We start from the raw sequence: 19,824 nt of genomic DNA, 5'->3' as shown, positions 1-19,824 counted from the left end.
AAGAAGGCATCATTTTTCCAAAAGAAAAGTTAGAAAAAAGAGGCAAGGGGCAGGTGAAAAGGAAGAAATCAAAACTGAATGTGGAAGGATTGAAGAACATTACTATATGAAAAAAGAAGTGAAAGACAGATGTTGACTGTATGGCTCAAGCTGTGGATGTACAAAGCCAGCTGGATGAGAATTGTACGCTTGCAAATTTAGTAAGCAATGAAATAATAGGATTAATAAGACTAACGCTGATGAAGATCATTCTTTTGTAACAATCAATAGAGCAGATATTACTGAATTAGATGTTAAAGATTCTTCAAATTTGGTCAGAAGAGAATTTTTTGTAATTAGAGATTCTAGTATTAGAGGAACTGATACTTACATCTGCAGAAAAGATAATGAACATTGGCTAGTGTTATGCTTTCCAGGAACAAAAAGAAGATGTGAGACAAGCCTTGGAACACCTTAATGTAAGGAAGTAAAGATCTGTTTTATTCATGTCAGTACAAATGATCTCATCTGTAAGGATCTGTTTTATTCATGTCAGTACAAATGATCTCATCTGTAAGGACTCTTTGACTGTTAGTATGGAACTTACAACCCTCTTAGACAGTATAGCTTGCACTGGTGTTAAGACATATTTTTCACAAATCACCTATAGAAAGGCTAGTCAGGTCACTGTGAATGATAATATTTTGGGTAAATATCTACATGGAAAAAATGTCCCATTTTAAGAAATGGAAATGTGTAGAGCATCCAAGCCTAGTTTTGGGCACACATGTTTTCAGACAAGATGGCTTGAATTTGTCAAGATCAGGGAAGAGAATTTTTGCAACAGATATTTTGCAATATTTGACAAACACTAGGCAGGATTTTTAACAGGATGAAAATATAACAGTTCACAGATAGCAGCATTTGATGTATCTCTGATGGTTGCTAATGCTAGGAGCACTAGTAATAAATTTTTTTATTGGAAATTTTTCTACGTTTCCACAAGATTGATGATGTCATTGTTTGTGAAACATGGTTAAACAGCACTGACTGGAAACCCGTTCTGTCAGGGTATAGATGTTTTTACTATAATAGACAATAATAGACATCCTAACAAAAAAATCAGGTGGAAGTGTTATGATAGGGATTAAAGATAGTTATGAGACCTGTGATTATTACATGTTCATGAAATGCAAGAGGGAAGAATAATATTAGCTGGGGACTTAAATTTACTAGCAACAGGCTGGAATAATATTTGATTCAACAAAATTAGTAAGGAAATTATTCACAATGTATGTTCAGGAACAACAATTGTTTCAGATTGTAAAAAAACTACCAGGGAAAGGAACATACTAGACACTGTGTTGCTAAAGAAATCACTGTTATTTCAAGTCAAGTTTTACCATCATTGATGTGCAGTGATCATGGGGTTATAAAGGTTAATTTCTTGCTAGATAATTCTGCCAAACTGAAATCTAAACCAATGCACAGATTATTTACAGATTATATGGAAGCAAAAAAGTCATTCCCTGGGATTCTATAATGCCTACACTAAGTGTACACTAAGTGTACACTATTCTGAGTGAACAGACAACATACACGTAACTCACACCTTTTTCCTCCTAATTTTAGTTTTCCTACTGATATTCTTGAAGCTTTAAATATTGACAGGGATTCATAAAGGTTACCACAAAGTGTAGACTACACGTACGCTTAATGTAATCTTTCTGAGTGATGAGAAAACACAAGAAATGTGGTAAAAATGTTCTTGAATACATATTGCATACACTTAATGTACACTTAGTGTAGGCTTTATTGAATCTGGTCTACTTTGCAAAACTAACTGGGGTGATGTATTCAGTGGAAAAACTGCAGATGGAAAGTCGAAAGTTTTGAAAGAGAAATTTACTGAGTGCAAAAAATCAAAAACATTTTTTAACATTAGGATCTAGGCATACTACATCAGGGGATATATTTCCATAAGAACAAGATACCCGAATAAGGTGAGAGACAAAACATACAAGAAATGTAAGCGAGGTTGAACTACAACTTTGAAAACAGAAATAAACAAGCTGCACAAACAAATTAAGCATAGTGTGAGACAAGATCATGAAAAATTCGAAGAAAATTTATATAACGATATTGAGCATAATAGGAAACCTTTTTATAGATACATAAGATGTGGAAAGAGTAAACACATACAAATTGAAAAATTGTGTGTAGATTCTAAAATTTATTCTCAGACACAACAGATTATAGATATATTTATAAAATCTTATGCAAAACAGTTTGGCTCCACAGAGGGGGTAATAAGTCATCCTAGCAACATCCAGCTAACCTTAGATACTGGAATCAAATTATATTATATTGAAAAAGAACTGCGCAAACTGGGTCCAAACAAAGCACAGGGAGGAGACGGAATTAGTAATAATGATGTAAGAACACTTCAGTAAGTACTTAAAGTACCATTATATCTACTATTTACTAGGTATATAAATATGGGGAGATTCCTCAAGATTGGAGACATGCACTTATTAAACCTGTCTTTAAGGGAAAGGAGAGTAGAACAAACCCAGATTCACATAGACCCTTAAGTCTACTTTCATGTTGTGGAAAAATAATGGAGAAGGTAATATTGGATAAGTTATTGTCAGAGTTCAATAGGTTGGGACTCAAAAGCATATATCAGCATGCATATGTTGAAAGTAGATCTACTGCCACCTGTAAAATGATGTTCTATAACAATATAATAACAGATATGAATCAAAAATTGCGCTGGGATGTAATTTACATAGATTTAACTTCAGCATTTGACAAGTTCATACACTAAACACTAATCAATAAATTAGAACAACTAGGTGTCAATATACTCTTGATAAGATGGATAGCTGCATGAATTACAAACTGGACAGGACAAGTTCCATACAACTGGACAGGTGAAAATTTGTGGTTACAGTCAGAGTGCCCCACAGGGGTGTGTCTTAAGCCCTTACTTGTTTAGACTGTATCTTTCAGACCTAACCTTTTCATCTGAGGTGTTCTACAGTCTATATGCAGATGACCTGAAATTGGGTAAACTGATTACATGTGTTACAGATGAAGTGTGCCTGCAAAAGAACTTGACTAAATCAACCATTTGGGGACAGGAGAATAATATGCTGATACATACATCAAAAACTAAGCATATGAGATTTGGGAGACATAAATTGAAAGGTGAATGCTTAATACAGCACACTGTGACTGAAAGTGTAGATTCATTTAAGGACCTGGGTATATGGGTAGATCCAGCTCAAAGTTTGTCTGATCATATCAACAATTGATTAATGATAGCTACAGAACTATAGGTTATATAAAAAGATTTATAAAGTCTAGGAAATAAATGATGAAGTTGTTGTTTGTTAGTTATATTTGACCCAAATATGAGTATGGAATAACAATATGGAACCCTATAAGAAAATAAGCATTAGTAAACTGGGAAGATTATAAAGGATATATACCAAGGGCATACATGGATGTGAAAATTTAAGTTACTATAAAAGACTAAAATATCTGAACTTGTACAGTGTCTCTTACAGATATCTAAGAGGAGATTGTATTCAGCTATATAGGGCATTTAGAGATAACTACTTTTGGGAATGTTTGGGGTTATCAAAAAGTAGTAGAGACTCATTAGACAACCTATGTAGAAGATTCTATAGGAATGAGAAGTGTACTAATTGTTCTCTGAGAGAACAGCTGATGCATCAAACATACTACTAAATTACCTTAAAGCAAGTACTAGTTTAGATATTTTTAAGAACAGCCTGGAAACATTATGGGAACAAGTGCTTTGGTATATTGCCAGGATAGAAGGGCATTAATGCCCATGCCTGAAATATTTGTATGTATGTATTTGTATGCATGTATGTACAAGCTTATATATTAGGACCCCTTCTTTTAACATTTGCATAAACAAGTGGCATAGTACCACCCAGCATGCTAGTACAATTTAATATTCTAGTGATTCCACCCTTATGCATCCAGCCCCATTCATAGCCAAACTCCAGAAGATCACCCAAAATTAGAAGTTATGTACCTACCATAATGTTCCATGTTAGTTGTCTTCTCTCACCTTCTTTCTTGCTGGATGGGTTCGGAGCCGATCCTCGGCTCCGACTCGGCACTTGCTAAGCTCGAGAGTCACTTTTACCAGCTCGAGGCAGCCCCATATCCCATGATGCAAGGTGGTAATTACCCAGATCTCGTTTGGTATCTAGAGGAAAAACTGCCTATAAAAACTTTCCACTAAGGAAAGAGAAACACTAACCTAAAAAGGCTATAATGGAAACCAGGTACTCAAGGACAAGAACTAACTGGTGTCCAAGGAAGAAGAATCTTCCAAAGAAAAGGGGAGATCAAGGTCTGTCCAGGCTAGGGGGACAGGAGGGAGAGACGCAAGAAAGAAGGCGAGAGAAGACAACTAACATGGAACGTTATGGTAGGTACATAACTTCTAAATGTTAAGTTGTCAATCTCGCCTTCATTCTTGCTGGATGGGATCGTGTCCCTAGCATCTCTATCCTGGGTGGCTCAATGGAACAGACTCTTGAGAACAGTGGAACCAAAGCTTGCCCTGTCCCTGGAGGCCAAATCCAATTTGTAATGAGAAACGAAAGTATGAGGAGTGGCCCAAGTGGCTGCTGCACAAATAGTATCTAAGGGTAGTCTAGCCTGAAAGGCTGTAGAAGTGGCTAGACCTCTTGTAGAATGAGCTTTAGGTTCTGAGTTCAGCTGTTTGCCCCTAAGCTGATAAATGTCAGAAATGGTGGAAGATAGCCATCTAGATAAGGTCACTTTAGAAACAGGGAGACCTTTTCTATTTTCAGCATAAGACAGGAACAGCTGATTGGACTTCCTAAATTGCTTTGTTCTGTCCAAGTAATACCTAAGTTGGCGATGAACATCTAGGTAATGCAATTTTTGTTCTGCCCTGTTAGAATAATTTGGAAAAAATACAGGGAGATCAATGGATTGGTTTAAATTTGTCTTAGAAGCAATCTTGGGCAAAAAGGATGGGTTGGTTCTCAAGGATACTCTGTCTTTGTGGAAGACCAAATAAGGGGGACGAACACAGAGGGCATGAAGTTCAGACACTCTTCTAGCCGAGGTAATAGCGACTAGAAAAAGTGTCTTCCAAGAAAGAAACTTTAATGAACATGAAGCAGCTGGTTCGAAAGGGGGAAGTATCAAGGATGTCAGCACTAAATTTAAGTCCCACTGTGGTGGAGGGTCTCTAACAGGGGGTTTAAGAAGGAACACTCCTTTGAGAAAGGCTTTACAAAGTTTGTGGGACATAATGTTGTGGTCTGCAAAGCCGACATGGAAGTTCGAGATTGCAGCCAACTGAACTTTGACTGTGGAAGACGAAGAACCTGAGTGAAAAATTTCCGCAAGGAAATCCAAGACTGACTGAATAGGGGCAGTAAAGGTGTCTATGTTCTTAGATTTTGCCCAAAAAGAGAAGCGTTTCCACTTGCTAGAATAAATCCTCCTGGTAGAGGACTTAAGAGAAGCTACTATGATATCTCTAACAGGGTTAGAGATCATAGGAAGCCTGGCTAAGGAAGGAAGTGGAGCAACCAAGCTGTGAGGTTGAGGGAAGGAACGGACCGGTGCAGTTGACCCGACTGGTGGGTCAGAAGATCTGGAACTGGGTCTAGATGCCAAGGCCGCACCAAAAGATGGCGATGAAGGAACGGGAACCAAATTTGTCGAGGCCAGTAAGGGGCAATGAGAATCATTTTGGCTCTCAAGACGGTAGCTTTCTGGAGTACTTGTGGTATCAAAGGAAAGGGAGGAAAGGCATAAAGAAGTCCCCGGGGCCAATCTTGGGTAAGAGCGTCTCTGGGGGGATGGCCCGGAAGTGGGAAGAGAGAGAAGAAGTCTGGGCATTTGCTGTTTTGGGGTGTAGCAAAAAGATCGCAGCATGGGCGGCCCCACTTCTGAAAAATCTCTTCCACTATGGATTGCTTGAGAGACCACTCGTGAGGCATGAGTATAGCTCTGCTCAATCTGTCCGCTATTATGTTGGTTTTCCCAGGGATATGCGTTGCTACCAGAAACCGATGAGAGGAGATCGCCCATTGCCAAAGTCTGAGAGCCTCTCGACACAAGGGATAGGACTTGGTTCCGCCCTGCTTGTTGATGTACCACACCATGGACATGTTGTCCGTGTGAACTGCAATAGTTCCTAAGGGAAGAAAGTCGTTGAGGGCTTGCAATGTTAAAAGCACTGCTCTCATCTCTAGGACATTTATGTGCAGGTGGTATTTGAATGGTTGCCACGTGTCATGAACCATCCTGCCCTGATAATGCCCCCCCCACCCGATCAGGGAGGCATCCGAAGTGACCGTGGCTACCGAGGCCAGGGGAACAAATGGTCTGCCCTGATGGACTAGAGGAGAGGAAATCCACCAGGATAGATGGTCCTTGCAGGTCTGTGTCACTAGGATCTTGTGGCACATGGGAAGCTGCTGGAAGGACCATTATGTGAACAACATCCATTGTAGAAGATGCATGTAAAAACGGGCCAGAGGAAGGAGTGTGATGGCAGAAGCCATGAGGCCCAACACTTTCAAAACCAGCCTGGCTTGTACCTTTTTGCTGGCAAGGATGATCCAAACGTGGTTTTGGATATCTAGGATTCTCTGACTTGTTAGGTTTGCTAACATCCGAGTAGTGTCTAGATTTGCGCCTATAAAGGTAATAGATTGTCAGGGCGATAAGGAGGACTTTTCGAAGTTTACCAAAATTCCCAACTGACTGCAGAGACGTAGGGTGTAGTCTCTGGCTCGGATGAGTTGATGCCTGGTGGTGGCCGAGAGGAGCCAGTCGTCGAGATACGGAAACACCTGGAATCCTAGACGTCTCAGGTGAGCCGTAACCACTGCCATGCATTTGGTGAACACTCTGGGGGCTGTGGTGAGACCAAAGGGCAGGGCTCTGAAATGAAAATGACTGGTCCCCAGCCGAAAGCGGAGAAACCTTCTGGAGCGTCTGTGGATTTTTATGTGATAGTACGCATCCTGAAGGTCTATAGAGCACATCCAGTTGTCTTTGCCCAGAAAGGGCAAAATCAATTGAAGTGTGACCATCTGAAATCTCGTCTTTTTGACAGACTTGTTTAGTCTGCTGAGGTCTAATATTGGTCTCCAGTCTCCCGTCTTTTTGGGGACCAAAAATAACCTTGAGTAGATTCCGGACTCTAATTGATCTTTTGGTACAGCCTGGCTAGCTCTTTTCCTTAGAAGATTTGACACCTCTAATCTTGCAATTTCCCTTAGACCGGGTGGTACGTCTGGAAGGGAACCTTTTTGAGGGAAGGGGCTTTCCTCGAAAGGAATTTTGTAACCCTCGGATATGATCGACTGTACCCATTTGTCTTGAGAAAGCGAAAGCCAGGCCTCTGGGTACAGCGACAATCTTCCCCCGACTGCCTCCAAGGGTGGGCAGTCGGGCAACACCTCAGGGATGCTGGAAGGGCTTGTCAGAGAGAGGCTCTCTGGAGCCCTGGTTCTGCGGACCCCCTCTGCCCCTAGGGCGGCATCTGTTATTAGTACCCCCTCTGCCTCTGGGGGTAAACTGACCACGTGCGTCAGGCGTGACTCCTTGTGATTTCCAGAACCACATTTTCCCTCCCTTCTAACCTTTGGGGTAAGGTCTAGAAGGAGTGGAGAAATGCACTCCTACGGCAGAAAGAGTCTTGCCGTCTTGCTCACACCTGGTCAACGTGTCCTTCACTTGAGGACCAAACAAAGTTGACCCATCAAAGGGAGAGTTTGTGAAGGACGCCTTAAAAGGGTCTGCAAAATTACAGAGCCGCATCCAGGACTGGCGTCTGAGAGCCACTCCTGTGCCTGCAGCACTACTCGCCCCATCGGCTGCATAAGAAATGAGCCGCATGGAGGAGTTGGTTATGAAGTTAAGGATTCCCAGCTGAGAGGCAATCTTTTCCTGAGCCCCTGCTGCTGAAGGATCCTGCACTACTTCACCTAATTCTTTAAGGATGTCCCTTTGAAGTCTGGTGAAGTGACATAAATAATTAAGCGAACGCATAGCAAAGGTCACTGAGGCAAACATCCACTTACCATACCTGTCCATAGTCCTGGACTCTTTGTTAGGAGGATGGACTGGTACGGAAGGATCTGCAAGTTCCTTCTTAGTGGCGGCCGCCACCACCATGGCATCAACCGGGACACCTTTAGTAAGAAACTGCTTTTCTGCGGGGGCCGTAATAAATTTTGAAGGTCTCCTAGGGACTGGTTCCACCGAATCAGGAGATGCCCACGCCTTTCGAGCTATAACCTCCATGAGAGGGTCGAAAGGCGGAGACACCCAGGAGGTGGAGGGTCGAGATCCAAACGCCTCCAGGTATACCGATTCATCCTCGGAGGGGTTAATGGAGGGCCAGTTCCCCCTCTGTTTCAGGAGCTCAAGGATGTCTGAAAAGGAGACATCCTCAGAGGGAGATCTTGGGGACCCCTCCGACTCATCTAAATCAGTATCCGAGGTTGTAGACTCAGGGGAGTCTAAATGCTTCCTCTTGCAAGTCCTCTTACGCGCGGGTTCACCTGAAGGATCAGGAGAAACCTCGGAAGAGGAAGTTCTTCCCAATGTGGAGACCTGGGGTGAAGGATCTCTGGGTCCGGGAGCAAGAGAACGGGAAGAGGCATCTACAGGCACCATAGAGGGAGGAGCTAAAGGAACCGACTGCTGGCTAAGCTCTGGGGCTAGCACACTCCTCATCACCTCGAAGGCTCCCCTCCCAGGGAGGGCCGAGAGATCCCGCTCCGAAGAAACAGGGATTCCCAGTCCCACCGAAAGGGAAGGCTCCGAAGCAGATGTCGGGGCCGAGCTCACCAAGGCCGAAGCCCCGAGAGGGAGAACGGGGTCGGACAAGGGTCCGATGCCACTCGCCCCCTCGGAACCGACCAGGGAAGCGCGAAGCCCAGATCCCTCCAAGGAAGGTCTCAAGGAGGAGATAGGAGTCGAGGACGATGGAGCCGAATGGTGTGGCATCGGCTCCGAAGCAGCAACAGTCACGGTACCGATAATCTCCGGCTCCAAGTTCTGTAGGAGAGTCGAAGGAGGAATTTCAGGGGGATGTAGAATAACTGACGTCTGATGAGACGGGCTATGGAGCATCTGGGCTAGTGCCTGTGACTTTAATAGCCTACTTACCACTCTCTCTAAATCGTGGTCTGAAAGCCTGGAAGACCACGATGATCGGCTCCAATGGCTCCGCTCCGAAAGCAAGGGAGAGGCTGGAGCCGAGTGAATAGATTCCAAAGAAGGAGATCTAGACCTCTTTTTGGACGGAGCCATCGGAGCCGAAGAACGTTCGGCTCCAGGCGGAGCTGACAACTTGTCAGCTCCGAGAGGAGACAAAGATATCTCGGCTAAAGCCGGAGCCGAGACCTGCTTCGACGCAGGGGTGTCGGAGCCGGGCGGAGCCGACACCAGTGCCAAAGCCAAGGTATCGGTGCCGATGATGATCGGCGCTGACATAGGGGCCTCCAACAAGGAAGGATCGGCTCCAGACGGAGCCGATGATGACTCCGGCGGAGTCGGAACCAAGACCACAGACTTGGACACTGAAGCCTGGGTCTTGGAAGGTTTAGAGGACTTCCCGGAGCCGAGTTTAGCCGGGGAGCTCTCTGGTTTAAGTAGACCCCTAAGGATCAACTTATTCCTACGTTCCTGCAGGACTCTCTGGCTAAAAGAATGACATATAGCACAGGAGTCCTGCAGGTGTAGGGGTCCCAGGCAATAAATACAAGAAGTGTGACCGTCTGTCAGAGACATTTTCTGACAGCACAAGTCACACTTCTTGAAACCTGAGACCCTGGTATCTTTAGACATATCTCGGTGTTTAAAAACTCACACACACCAATCAGTCCAACCAAAAACACTAACACTAAAAAATATTAAACACAACTAACAAAAATTAGTTATTAATTAGAGAAACACAACACACACACACACCTGAGGGAAATCCTGACAAGAACTGTGAGGGTGGGAAAGGCCTAAGGCCCGAAAAAAAACTAAACTAAGGGAACTAGGTGAAAAGAGGGTATGGAGCTAAGTGAATACACTGAGGTTTAGGAAGAAGACTAAAAGGACCAAAAATTAGGTTTTTAAAGTCTTAAACCTGACCAAAAGCTAGAAAAATATCACTTACCAGGAGCTGGTAAAAAGGATGACCTCATTAGCGAAGCGGCAAACGAGATCTGGGTAATTGCCGCCTTGCATCATGGGATATGGGGCTGCCTCAAGCTGGTAAAAGTGACTCTCGAGCTTAGCAAGTGCCGAGTCGGAGCCGAGGATCGGCTCCGAACCCATCCAGCAAGAATGAAGGTGAGATTGACAACTTAACATCTCATTTTTAACAATTATAAACAAACATAGAATTAATAAAATCATAAAAATTATATAAATATTAAGTAAAAGAAGCTTATAACTACTTGCAATAGAATATTTTTATAACTATTTATTTGCTTAACTTCTATGTATATTTGCAAAAGTATAATGATTAATTTATAAGTGAAATATAATATGCTATCTCCAGGCTCTGCTAGATGGTTTTGATATTTATAAACAAAACAGAGCAGAACATCAAATTCAATATCACAGAATAAATATTAAATAATGAACAGATATCTACTGCATATATTTATATGTGACAAAAAGACTGGTAGACAGACTGATTGGCATATGGAGAGTTTTTTAAAGGAAAATTACAGTTTGTATGCCAGTCTACAGTCTAATATTTCTGTTTTGACTGTATTTGAAAGAGTGTTAGCAAAGACATTTATTTCTGGCATGTTTTACAAATAAGGTTAAATCAAAAATAAAAAAGGTACAGAAATGCTTAACAAATCTGACGTTTAAAGAGCTAGAATGGGATGTCATTGATCATAACAATATGGAATCAATCAACATATTATGAGAGAATGAAATAGTAGTAGTTTTGAACTTAGATTATTTGATTTTAAAATACAGTATAGTTGGGTTGTAAAAAGGGATCGTCAGAAATTGGGAAAAAGGAAAGAAATGAAAAAAGAAAGAAAGGGGAAAGGAAAGAAGAAAAGAAACGAGGAATAAAATGAATGTGATACAGACATAATATGAATGAGAAGGTGAAAGGAAAGATTATTGAAAAGAAAATAAGGCAAGAGAAAGAACAAAAAAAGAAGAGAGAGAGATTTAAACAATAATACATGAAAGGGATACTAAATGCACTGAATTAATCTAATTTAAGCAAAAAAGTAGCAGAGCTCTATTTTGTAATGGGAGAAGAGAAGGATTACATGTTTTATAAAGAAAAAGAAGACAGAAAGGTAATTTAATTGGGTAAGCTCAAATGAACTGGGAGTCTTTACAGATTCTATGAGAGTTAGAGGGTTTGACATGTAATAGTTATTTTTATATGTTTGTAGGAAAATGTGTACAGGATATCTATTGTCAAAAAGTACACATGAATATAATATCACAGAGACAGGAATTGAAGATAAAATAACAAATAAAAGTAGATGATATAAAAATATTGCAAAGTACACCAAAATTCATGGAACAGATATATTAAAATAAAACATACATTTAAAATCCACCTTAATATATAATACAGACAAAAGTGTTATACCAGTGAATGTTAACTTATTAAACAGCAACTTTCTCAAGTCGATTAGGGCATAAAGATCTGTTCAAGACATGTCAATCTCTTTTGCAGCATAAATAGAACATGTTGGAGGAATAGATATGTATCACAGATAATACCATTGCTTTGTACTCACCTTCCTTTCCAAATAAAGCAACATACTTCTCTTGCACTACTCAAACACAGTCTGGATGAATTGATGGGCAACAACAAATTCACCTTTGGTTTAGCACCCTTGTCCCTCATGGATAGAGGCAACATATACTGTTTAGCTCATCTATGGGTCATTTGTACTTAAATATAAGTTCTAAAAACTACATGTAAATGTATGGTTAGGCTTCTAAAGATCCTCATGGATCAATAGCCTAGAAAGTACTTATGAACCTATGATAATAGTAACTCCAAAGGGAGCCCAACCTCTGAATACTGTACTCACACTATAGCATTTGCCAAAAGTATATAAGGATGACCATGTATCAGCTGCAGTGATATCTTCCAAGTGGAGATTATGTAGAAAAAAAAGAAAACATTAAATGTGTTTTGTGCTCTGACAAGAGTGCACTTTCAGTCTAGTGAGCAAGCATTTTCCAGTGAATGAGTAACAATGGCTTATGCAGTCAGACTGCCACTTGGCAAGAATAATCCTGGATACCTTTTAGGTTCATAGGTTCATACTAGGCTATCTGCCCAAGGGCATTTATAAGCCTAGCCAGAGTGTGTGCGGCTTTCACCACCCCTTAGGATGAGAATACTATACCCATTAGTTTGCTGTGCCTCTGTCCAGCAATGACACAGAGATGATTCCCCGGGTAAACCTACGATCTCCCATCCACTCATCAAGATTTCTCTTGAACAGAGTCAGTGAGGGGCTCCGCCTCACATGGACTGGGATTCTGTTCCATAGTGTAGGGAGTCTCTGGGTGATGAATCTGTCCCTCCAGCACGTCCTATTTATATCCGTGTTGAGGTTTAAGTCTCTTGCTCTCGTGGCTCTGGTGGATTTGGATTTTTTGAGGTGGAGCATGTCCATTAATTCCGGGTTGGACATGGCCTTGTATGTCAGGCACAGATCACCTCTGAGCAGACGGTATGCGACTGAATAGAGCTGGAGTTTCTTCAGTCGGGCAGCGTATGACATATGTTTGAGCCCCTTTATCCTTTTGGTGAGGAACTTTTGGGGTCTTTCCAACTGCTGCAGGTGTCGGGTAAGGTACATTCAATGGGGCGTTGTACTCAATCATTGGTCTGATAAGTGAAGAGTACAGGGGTACAATGACCTCTCCTGATCTGGATGTGAATCCCTTCATGATCAGGTGGGCAATGTAGAAGGTCTTCCTAACCACTTTGGCAATGTGAGTGTCAAAAGAGAGGTTACTGTCAACTTGGGTCCCCAGGTCCCTGATAACTTCTTCCGTGTTTAATGGATTACCACCTATGTGGAAATTAGGGGTTACCTTGTTTTTCCCAAAGGGTATGACTATACATTTTTTGGCATTTAGCTTAAGGCCATGGCTCTGGCACCAGTTATCCATTTCTATGAGACCTCTCTGGAGGATGTCTGTGTCTGATGGAGTGTCAATTATGGTGCCCAGTTTGCAGTCATCTGCAAATTTTGTCAGCCACAATCCCCCTATGTTTGCCTGCACTTCAGAAAAATAAATGCCGAACAAGAGGGGCCCAGGACTGAGCCCTGTGGGACACCGCTCGTGACCGGCTTAGAGTCTGACATGGCACCAGCAACTCTAACCCTGTGGGTTCTGTCCTTGAGCCGGTTTGCAACCCATCTTGTGACATATGGGTTTACATCTAAGCTGGTGAGCTTTTCTATGATGCCCGAGTGGGATATTGTGTCGAATGCTTTTGCTAGGTCAAGGTAGGCTGTGTGAACTGCCTTACCCTCATCAATGGCCTTAGTGACTGTTTCAAAAAAGTCGACCAAGTTCAAGAGGCAGGATCTGCCCTTGACAAAGCCAAATTGGGTAGGATCCAGTGTCTGTAGGTCCCCAATGTCTTTATTTATGAGTTCCATTATGATCCTCTCCATAGCCTTGCAGACAAGGCTCGTCAAGCTTATGGGGCGGTAATTTCCAGGGTCCGTAGAAGCACCGCCTTTGTGGAGTGGGACCACAGTTGCGTCGCCATTCTTTAGGTACGTATCCTGTAGTAAGGCTAAGATTAAACAGCAGCCTTATGTGTGGGTTTAGTTCCTCATTGAGTTTGTGTAGCACACAGCCGGGGACACCGTCTGGTCCCATTGATGCTGTGTTTTTTGCTTTAGAGAGAGCAGCTCTCACCTGGGCATCTGAGATGTTTGGGAGGCTAGACTCTGGTGGGATAGATATTTCTCCTTTTGGGGGGGAGGAAGGGTAGAAATTTGCACTGAACTTGTCTGCCAGTATGTTGGCAATGTCTGTGGGTTCAGTGATTTTTGTATCATTTTGGACTAATTCTGAGCATATCTGGGAGTTTCCACCCAGGTTTCTAACATAGCTAAAGAAGGCCTTATGATTGTCTTTTGTGTCTTTAACGATTTTTCTCTCAAAGTTGGCCTTGGATGATTTTATGAGTGATCGTAGTTTTTTGCTAGTATTGATCAGAGATGCCTTCCCTTTTAGGGATTTTGCTCTGTCATGTAGTAGCTTTCTCCTCTTGTTGTAGAGTTTGTTTATGGCTGGGGTCCACCAGACCGGGCCTGCCTTTGGTGGAAAGGGTCTTGATTTTATTAGGGATTGCTTGATCCATACATTCCTGGAGGTGCTCGTAGAAGGCATTTGTAAGGGTTTCAGCAGCGTGGGTTGTGGTTTCCACTGGCTCGGGGCCTTGAAGGATACCACTCCAGTCTTAAGAAGTGTGAAGTTTGCTTTTGAGAAGTTCTTCACTGTGGTCTTTTGCTGGGGTTGGGGCGGGATGTGGATCTCCAGTGAGATTAATTTATGGTCTGATCTCACCAATGAGGGATATACTTCTGGTGTGGAGCATTTTGTCCCCATGTTTGTGATGATCAGGTCTAGTATATTTTCTCCTCTTGTGGGAATGGTGACTAGTTGTTCCATAGCATTTGAGTTTATGAACTCCAGGAACCTTTGGGCTAGGGTGTTGGGGCTTGAGTAATGTTCCCAGTCTATGTTTGGGTAGTTGAAGTCACCCAATATGATGGTGTTTGGAGAGACATTCATACTCTCCAGTGTCTTCAGGAAGGCTGTGTGGGTTTCCTGAGTTTGAGAGGGTGGTCTGTAGCATGCTACAAACTGTAGGGCAGTTTTACCTATGGTTAATTGCACCTGGATGGTCTCCGATGCTTCGTGCGTTGCTACTAACCTGAAGGTGTGGGTATCCTTTATGAATATGGATACTCCCCCTCCTTTTGTGGTTCGGTCCGGATTTTGGGGCTGGAACGCATGATATGAGGTATAACCTGATAGTGCTGGGGTGCTCTCAGGAGCCTTGAACCAGGTTTCAGTCACAGCACAGACATCGATGTTCTCCATACTGAGGAGGGCTTCGAGGGCGTGCATCTTGAGGTTTAGACTTCTGGCATTGAGCAGTATTACCCTTAGTTTTTTTCCATTTTTGTTTTCTAGGGTGGTAGGTTTATCATTTGAGCCTTGCCTAAAAAAGGCACTGTGGGGGTGGCAACAGCCTTTGCCAATATCCGGAAGCCCAGGGGTGACAGGTGCAAGCCGTCCCTTGTGAAGCAGCATGGCTTGTCAAGCATGTCATCCCAGGCAGACAGACATTGGATCCCCTTAGAATGACACCAGTAATTAAGCCAATTATTAAAGCTGATCATTTTGTCTCTGTATTGTGGCATCATTCTTGGTGAGGGTAGGATACTGCTCAGGGTCAGGGTCATACCGGCCTGGGCTACATAATCTGAGAGCTCCTCTATGTCTCTTTTCATGTAGTCCAGGGAGGTACATCTCAGGTCGTTCACACCGGCATGGACAATGACTGAGTCATACTTGTACTTGCTGTGGAGTGACCTGAGTGCTTGTGTTATGTGGCGGATTCTAGCGCCCGACAGGCAGCTTACTGTGATCTTTTCCTTGTTCAGTCTGGTGAGGGGACGTCAGTGTGTCTGACTATGGAGTCACCTATAACAAGTGTGTCTGGCATTGTGTTTGGCCTTAAGGGCTGTGACTGTTTAGCACACTGACTTTGAGAACTATGTGTTGCATGTCTTATGTCTTGAGGTGGCAGTTGCTTGGGTGTCTGCTTTGGAGGCCTCTGTAGTTTTGGTAGATTTTTGATCAATGCCTCCGAGTATGTCTTTGTGTGTTTATGTGTTTGTTTTGCAGTTGTGATAGTTCTATGTGAAACTGGGTTTGTGGTGTGCGTGGTTTCCTTCTCCTCCTGTCTGGTCTTGCCAGTCCTGAGTTGAGAGAGCTCAGCCTCCAGTTTGGCTATATAGTTGCATCTCTCACATGTATTTGTGTTTTGTGGGAGAAGGAGTGGGTTGTCTGTGTACATGAGGCAATTGTAACATTGCCTCAAGATGTCAAGATTCACCAGCTGAACAGGAGAGGATGCTAGCAACTGACCCTTCGACATGCTAGAAAAAGTGAAAAAGTTTGCTGTGTAACTGAGTCAGAAGGGACCTATAGGGAAATGGGTACTCAAGGGGATTCTAGGCTAATGTAGTACTTTGCTTAGTATATAAGTACTTTACCTATATAAAAATGCTTTAGGAGCAAGTGCTGAGCTTTTGGGATAGAGAATAGACTGTTTAGATTGCAAGTACAGAAGTTCTAAGGGAAAAATTGAAGAGCAGACTTTACGGAGCCAGAAATAGTTTAACCTTGTTTAACCGGCGCTGCCCGATGGTGCTCTATGGGTTCTACGGGGTCTACGTTTTGTTTCAAAGCCCAGAATGTATTTTTCCATTTATCCTTGTACATTTTCCATTTAGAGAGTCTTTGGTCCTTCTTGGCTGGTAAGGATACAAATGTTCATCTTTCCTGAAGTTTTTTTGTGTGGTGGAGATAAAAGTGAAGTCCAAACAATGAAGACAATACTCCACTTTGTTAGAATAATTAGGGAAGAAGGCTGGTAAATTAACAGATTAGTTGACATTGGTCTTTGCCACTTTTGGCATAAAGGACAGATTAGCCCTTAACATGTCTCTATCTATATAAAATATGATGGGATATTTGGAAGATAAAGTATGAATTTCACAAGCTCTTTTAGTACAAGTAATGGCTACCATAAAGACAGTCTTCTAGTTCAATGATTTCATAGGTATTAAATCTCCTGGCTCGAATGGTGGCTTGGTTAATGTCTTCAAAACAAAATTCAAATCCCAAGTGTGGATGGGTTGAATCACGGGAGGCCTGGAGTGAAAAAGCACTTTCAAAAAGGCTTTTTTTTATGTCTTTTGAGATGCCAATGAGGATGTGGAAAAGCCTGCAGGAAAGAATAAAAATGGCTGCCAAGTGCACCTGCATTGAGGAGTCGCTGACTTCCTTCTTAAACAGATCTGTTAAAAAGGTAAGCACACTGGCAATAGATGATGAGGTAGGGGTCTACGTTTTGTTTCAAAGCCCAGAATGTATTTTTCCATTTATCCTTGTACATTTTCCATTTAGAGAGTCTTTGGGATGCATTAATCACTGTAACTTTCTCAGTAGGAAACAACTGGCTCCTGGACCTCACTAGAAGTGGAGAAACTAGGCAGTCAAATGAATGGAGCACATGTCCAGGTGAGGCCTCCTGGATTAGTCCAGTAGCAGACAAGGATGCTCTGGAGGAGAAGGGGGTTTCTCTTGACATGATGCCACTGCAAGAGGAACCATATCCGGCGAAATCAGAATGGGACTAATAGAATCATTTTTACTGAGCATGCTGTAGTTTTCTGGAGGAACCTGGTTATCAGAGGAAATGGAGAATTGCATACAGGAGACATGGGGCTACTCATGGCAGAATGCTTCTTTTTGTGGCTATCTTTCTTGAGGGATGATACTGAAAATTTGTTTGTCATTTGGTCTTAGATGGCAAAGCAAAGTAATCAGAACATGGTCTTCCTTACCTTTGAAATATGTTGAATGCTATTGCCATGTTGAGAGACCATTTGTTTGGGAGCATGTTTGCCTTCTTATATCACATTGTATGTCTACTGCATGTGCTTTGCTAAGAAAAAGCAGCACAGCAGTATGGGCTATTCCCAAATCCTCATAGCCTCTCTGCATAAGGGGGTAGGAGTGTATTCTGTATTGCTTGCTTATGTACCATAAGACTACCATATTGTCTGTAAGTATGGATACCATACCTAAGGGAGCAAGTCCTGAAATGCCTTTGATGCTAGCAGGACCACACTCATCTCAAGTACACTGATGTGCAACTCAGACCCTTTTAGAGTCTATGTACCTTGGCCTGTCCTGCATATGTAATGTCCTCCACCCCAGTATGGACATGTTTTTGGTTATAGTGGCAGTAGGGGACGATCGGTTCAAGGGTGTACTCACAGACAGACTCCATAAGTCCATCTATCACAACAAGCTACTGCTGCAGGCTTTTGATAGTTTTATCATGTGTGTGAAAGGGTGAAGGGCCTCATCTCACTTGAGTCTACTGTAATATCGTCATATTCAAACATTTGGAGGGAACAATTTGAGTAGAACAGCTGCTGCTGATTGTTGGAGGTTTTGCAAAGAGCTGGAGATTTTGGTGATTATTCTGGCCAGGTGTAATCTAGTTCACTGAGTAACCTTAGCCAAACGACATCTGATAAAAATGAGGGTCTGCAATGGATCTAGTTGGGATTTGGCCACATTGACTGTAATCCACAAAAAGATAACTTTTGAGTAAGTACTTTCTCTCCAATACAAACCTCTATATAACAGGTGGTGCTAGCAGCCAGTCATCTAGTTAAGGAAAAAATTGTTTAATGAGGTAGTTGCATGTAAGTTGTGATGGGATCCATGTAATTGGTGAACATCAAGAAGGCTGTATTGAGTCCAAATGGCAGGGCTCAAAACTGATAATATCCAGCCCCTACCCAGAAGCATACAATCTTTTCAATGCCTTGGATATTTTGAATTGAAAGTAGGCATCCTGGAGAGCCAAATAGCACATCCAATCTCCTGCTTGCAAGTAAACAGTAAGGACTCCACTGTGACCATCTGTAATGAATCATTCAAACTGATTATTCAACTTGGGTTGAGAAGGGGTCAAATTTCCTTTGTCTTTTAGAGGACTGTGAAGAATATGGAGTAAAATATGGACCCTCTCTGGTCTAGTGGGACTTCTTGGATGGGTCTTTTTTATTGAAGGATCTCAACTTCCTTCTAGCTTACCCTCTTTTGGTGGAGTGAAACTGTCAGGGGTGGTGTGAGGCCATACTTTTAGACATTTAAAAAAAGGAATGGTTTCTGGCAATAATTTCCCTCATCCATTTATCGTATGTAACAGCCTGCCACTCTGGTAAGAGGAGGGAAAGGCATCCACCACCTTCCTCCAGATTGGACAGTTGGGCAACTTTTAAGGACTCACAATGACGAGATCCTCTATAGGATCCCATAAAGCCCTGATGGCTAAGACCATCTCTGCTTCTAGGAAAGTAGCACTCTGTCAAAAGGATTCCTGCTGTACTGCTGCCTGTCCTAGAACTGCTGTGATTTTATGGAATATTAAGTTTTTTGTGTCTTTTTGATTAATTTGAAAGGTCCTCTGAGATGCTGAAAACTTCACCTTAACAGTTGTGAGCATTTTGCCCTATTGCCTAAACTGTAAAAGCTTTCCCTTTACATTCTACCAAAACAAGGCGGTTCCATCAAAGAAGGCACTTACAAACATCACCTTGAAGTGATCCACAAAGCCTATAAGGGGCAGCCAGGCATGTCTTCCCATTGCCATGCCAGAGCCTGCAGCTCCAGCTGCACCATCCATCGCAATATAAATTAAATGCATGGACTGTGACAAGCTGGAATTTACAGTTGCCACTTGCCACTTGGATTTCTAATTGTGCCCTAATATCATCTGCAGGCAACTGTTTCAGAGTGCCAGCAATTTTCCTAGCCATATCCCTCTGAAATCTAACCACATGCTCCATCTAGTTCAAGGCTGTCACTGTGAAGGTGACTAGATGCATGAACTCACTTCCCTAACTATCAATCACAGATTCTCTGTTCTGGGATAGATAGCTTAAGCATCCC

General features: G+C 42.5%; 1 protein-coding gene across 1 annotated transcript in view; it reads right to left on the bottom strand.

Annotated features, from left to right (window-relative positions):
* Nucleotides 1-19,558, bottom strand: part of LOC122815006 (F-box only protein 47-like) — a 1,240,869-nt gene extending 1,221,311 nt beyond the window's left edge. Inside the window, exon 1 of the mRNA XM_044087259.1 lies at nucleotides 19,460-19,558. Within this exon, the coding sequence (XP_043943194.1) occupies nucleotides 19,460-19,558 (99 nt within the window). The remainder of the gene's footprint in view (nucleotides 1-19,459) is intronic.
* Between the last annotated feature and the right edge of the window lie 266 nt (nucleotides 19,559-19,824).

Source organism: Protopterus annectens, chromosome 11.part0 (assembly GCF_019279795.1).
Source record: "Protopterus annectens isolate FY-2018-M chromosome 11.part0, PAN1.0, whole genome shotgun sequence".
NCBI classification, from domain to species: Eukaryota; Metazoa; Chordata; order Ceratodontiformes; family Protopteridae; genus Protopterus; species Protopterus annectens.
Note: the sequence above shows the minus strand (reverse complement) of the source record. Positions and strands in the feature narration are given on the sequence as shown.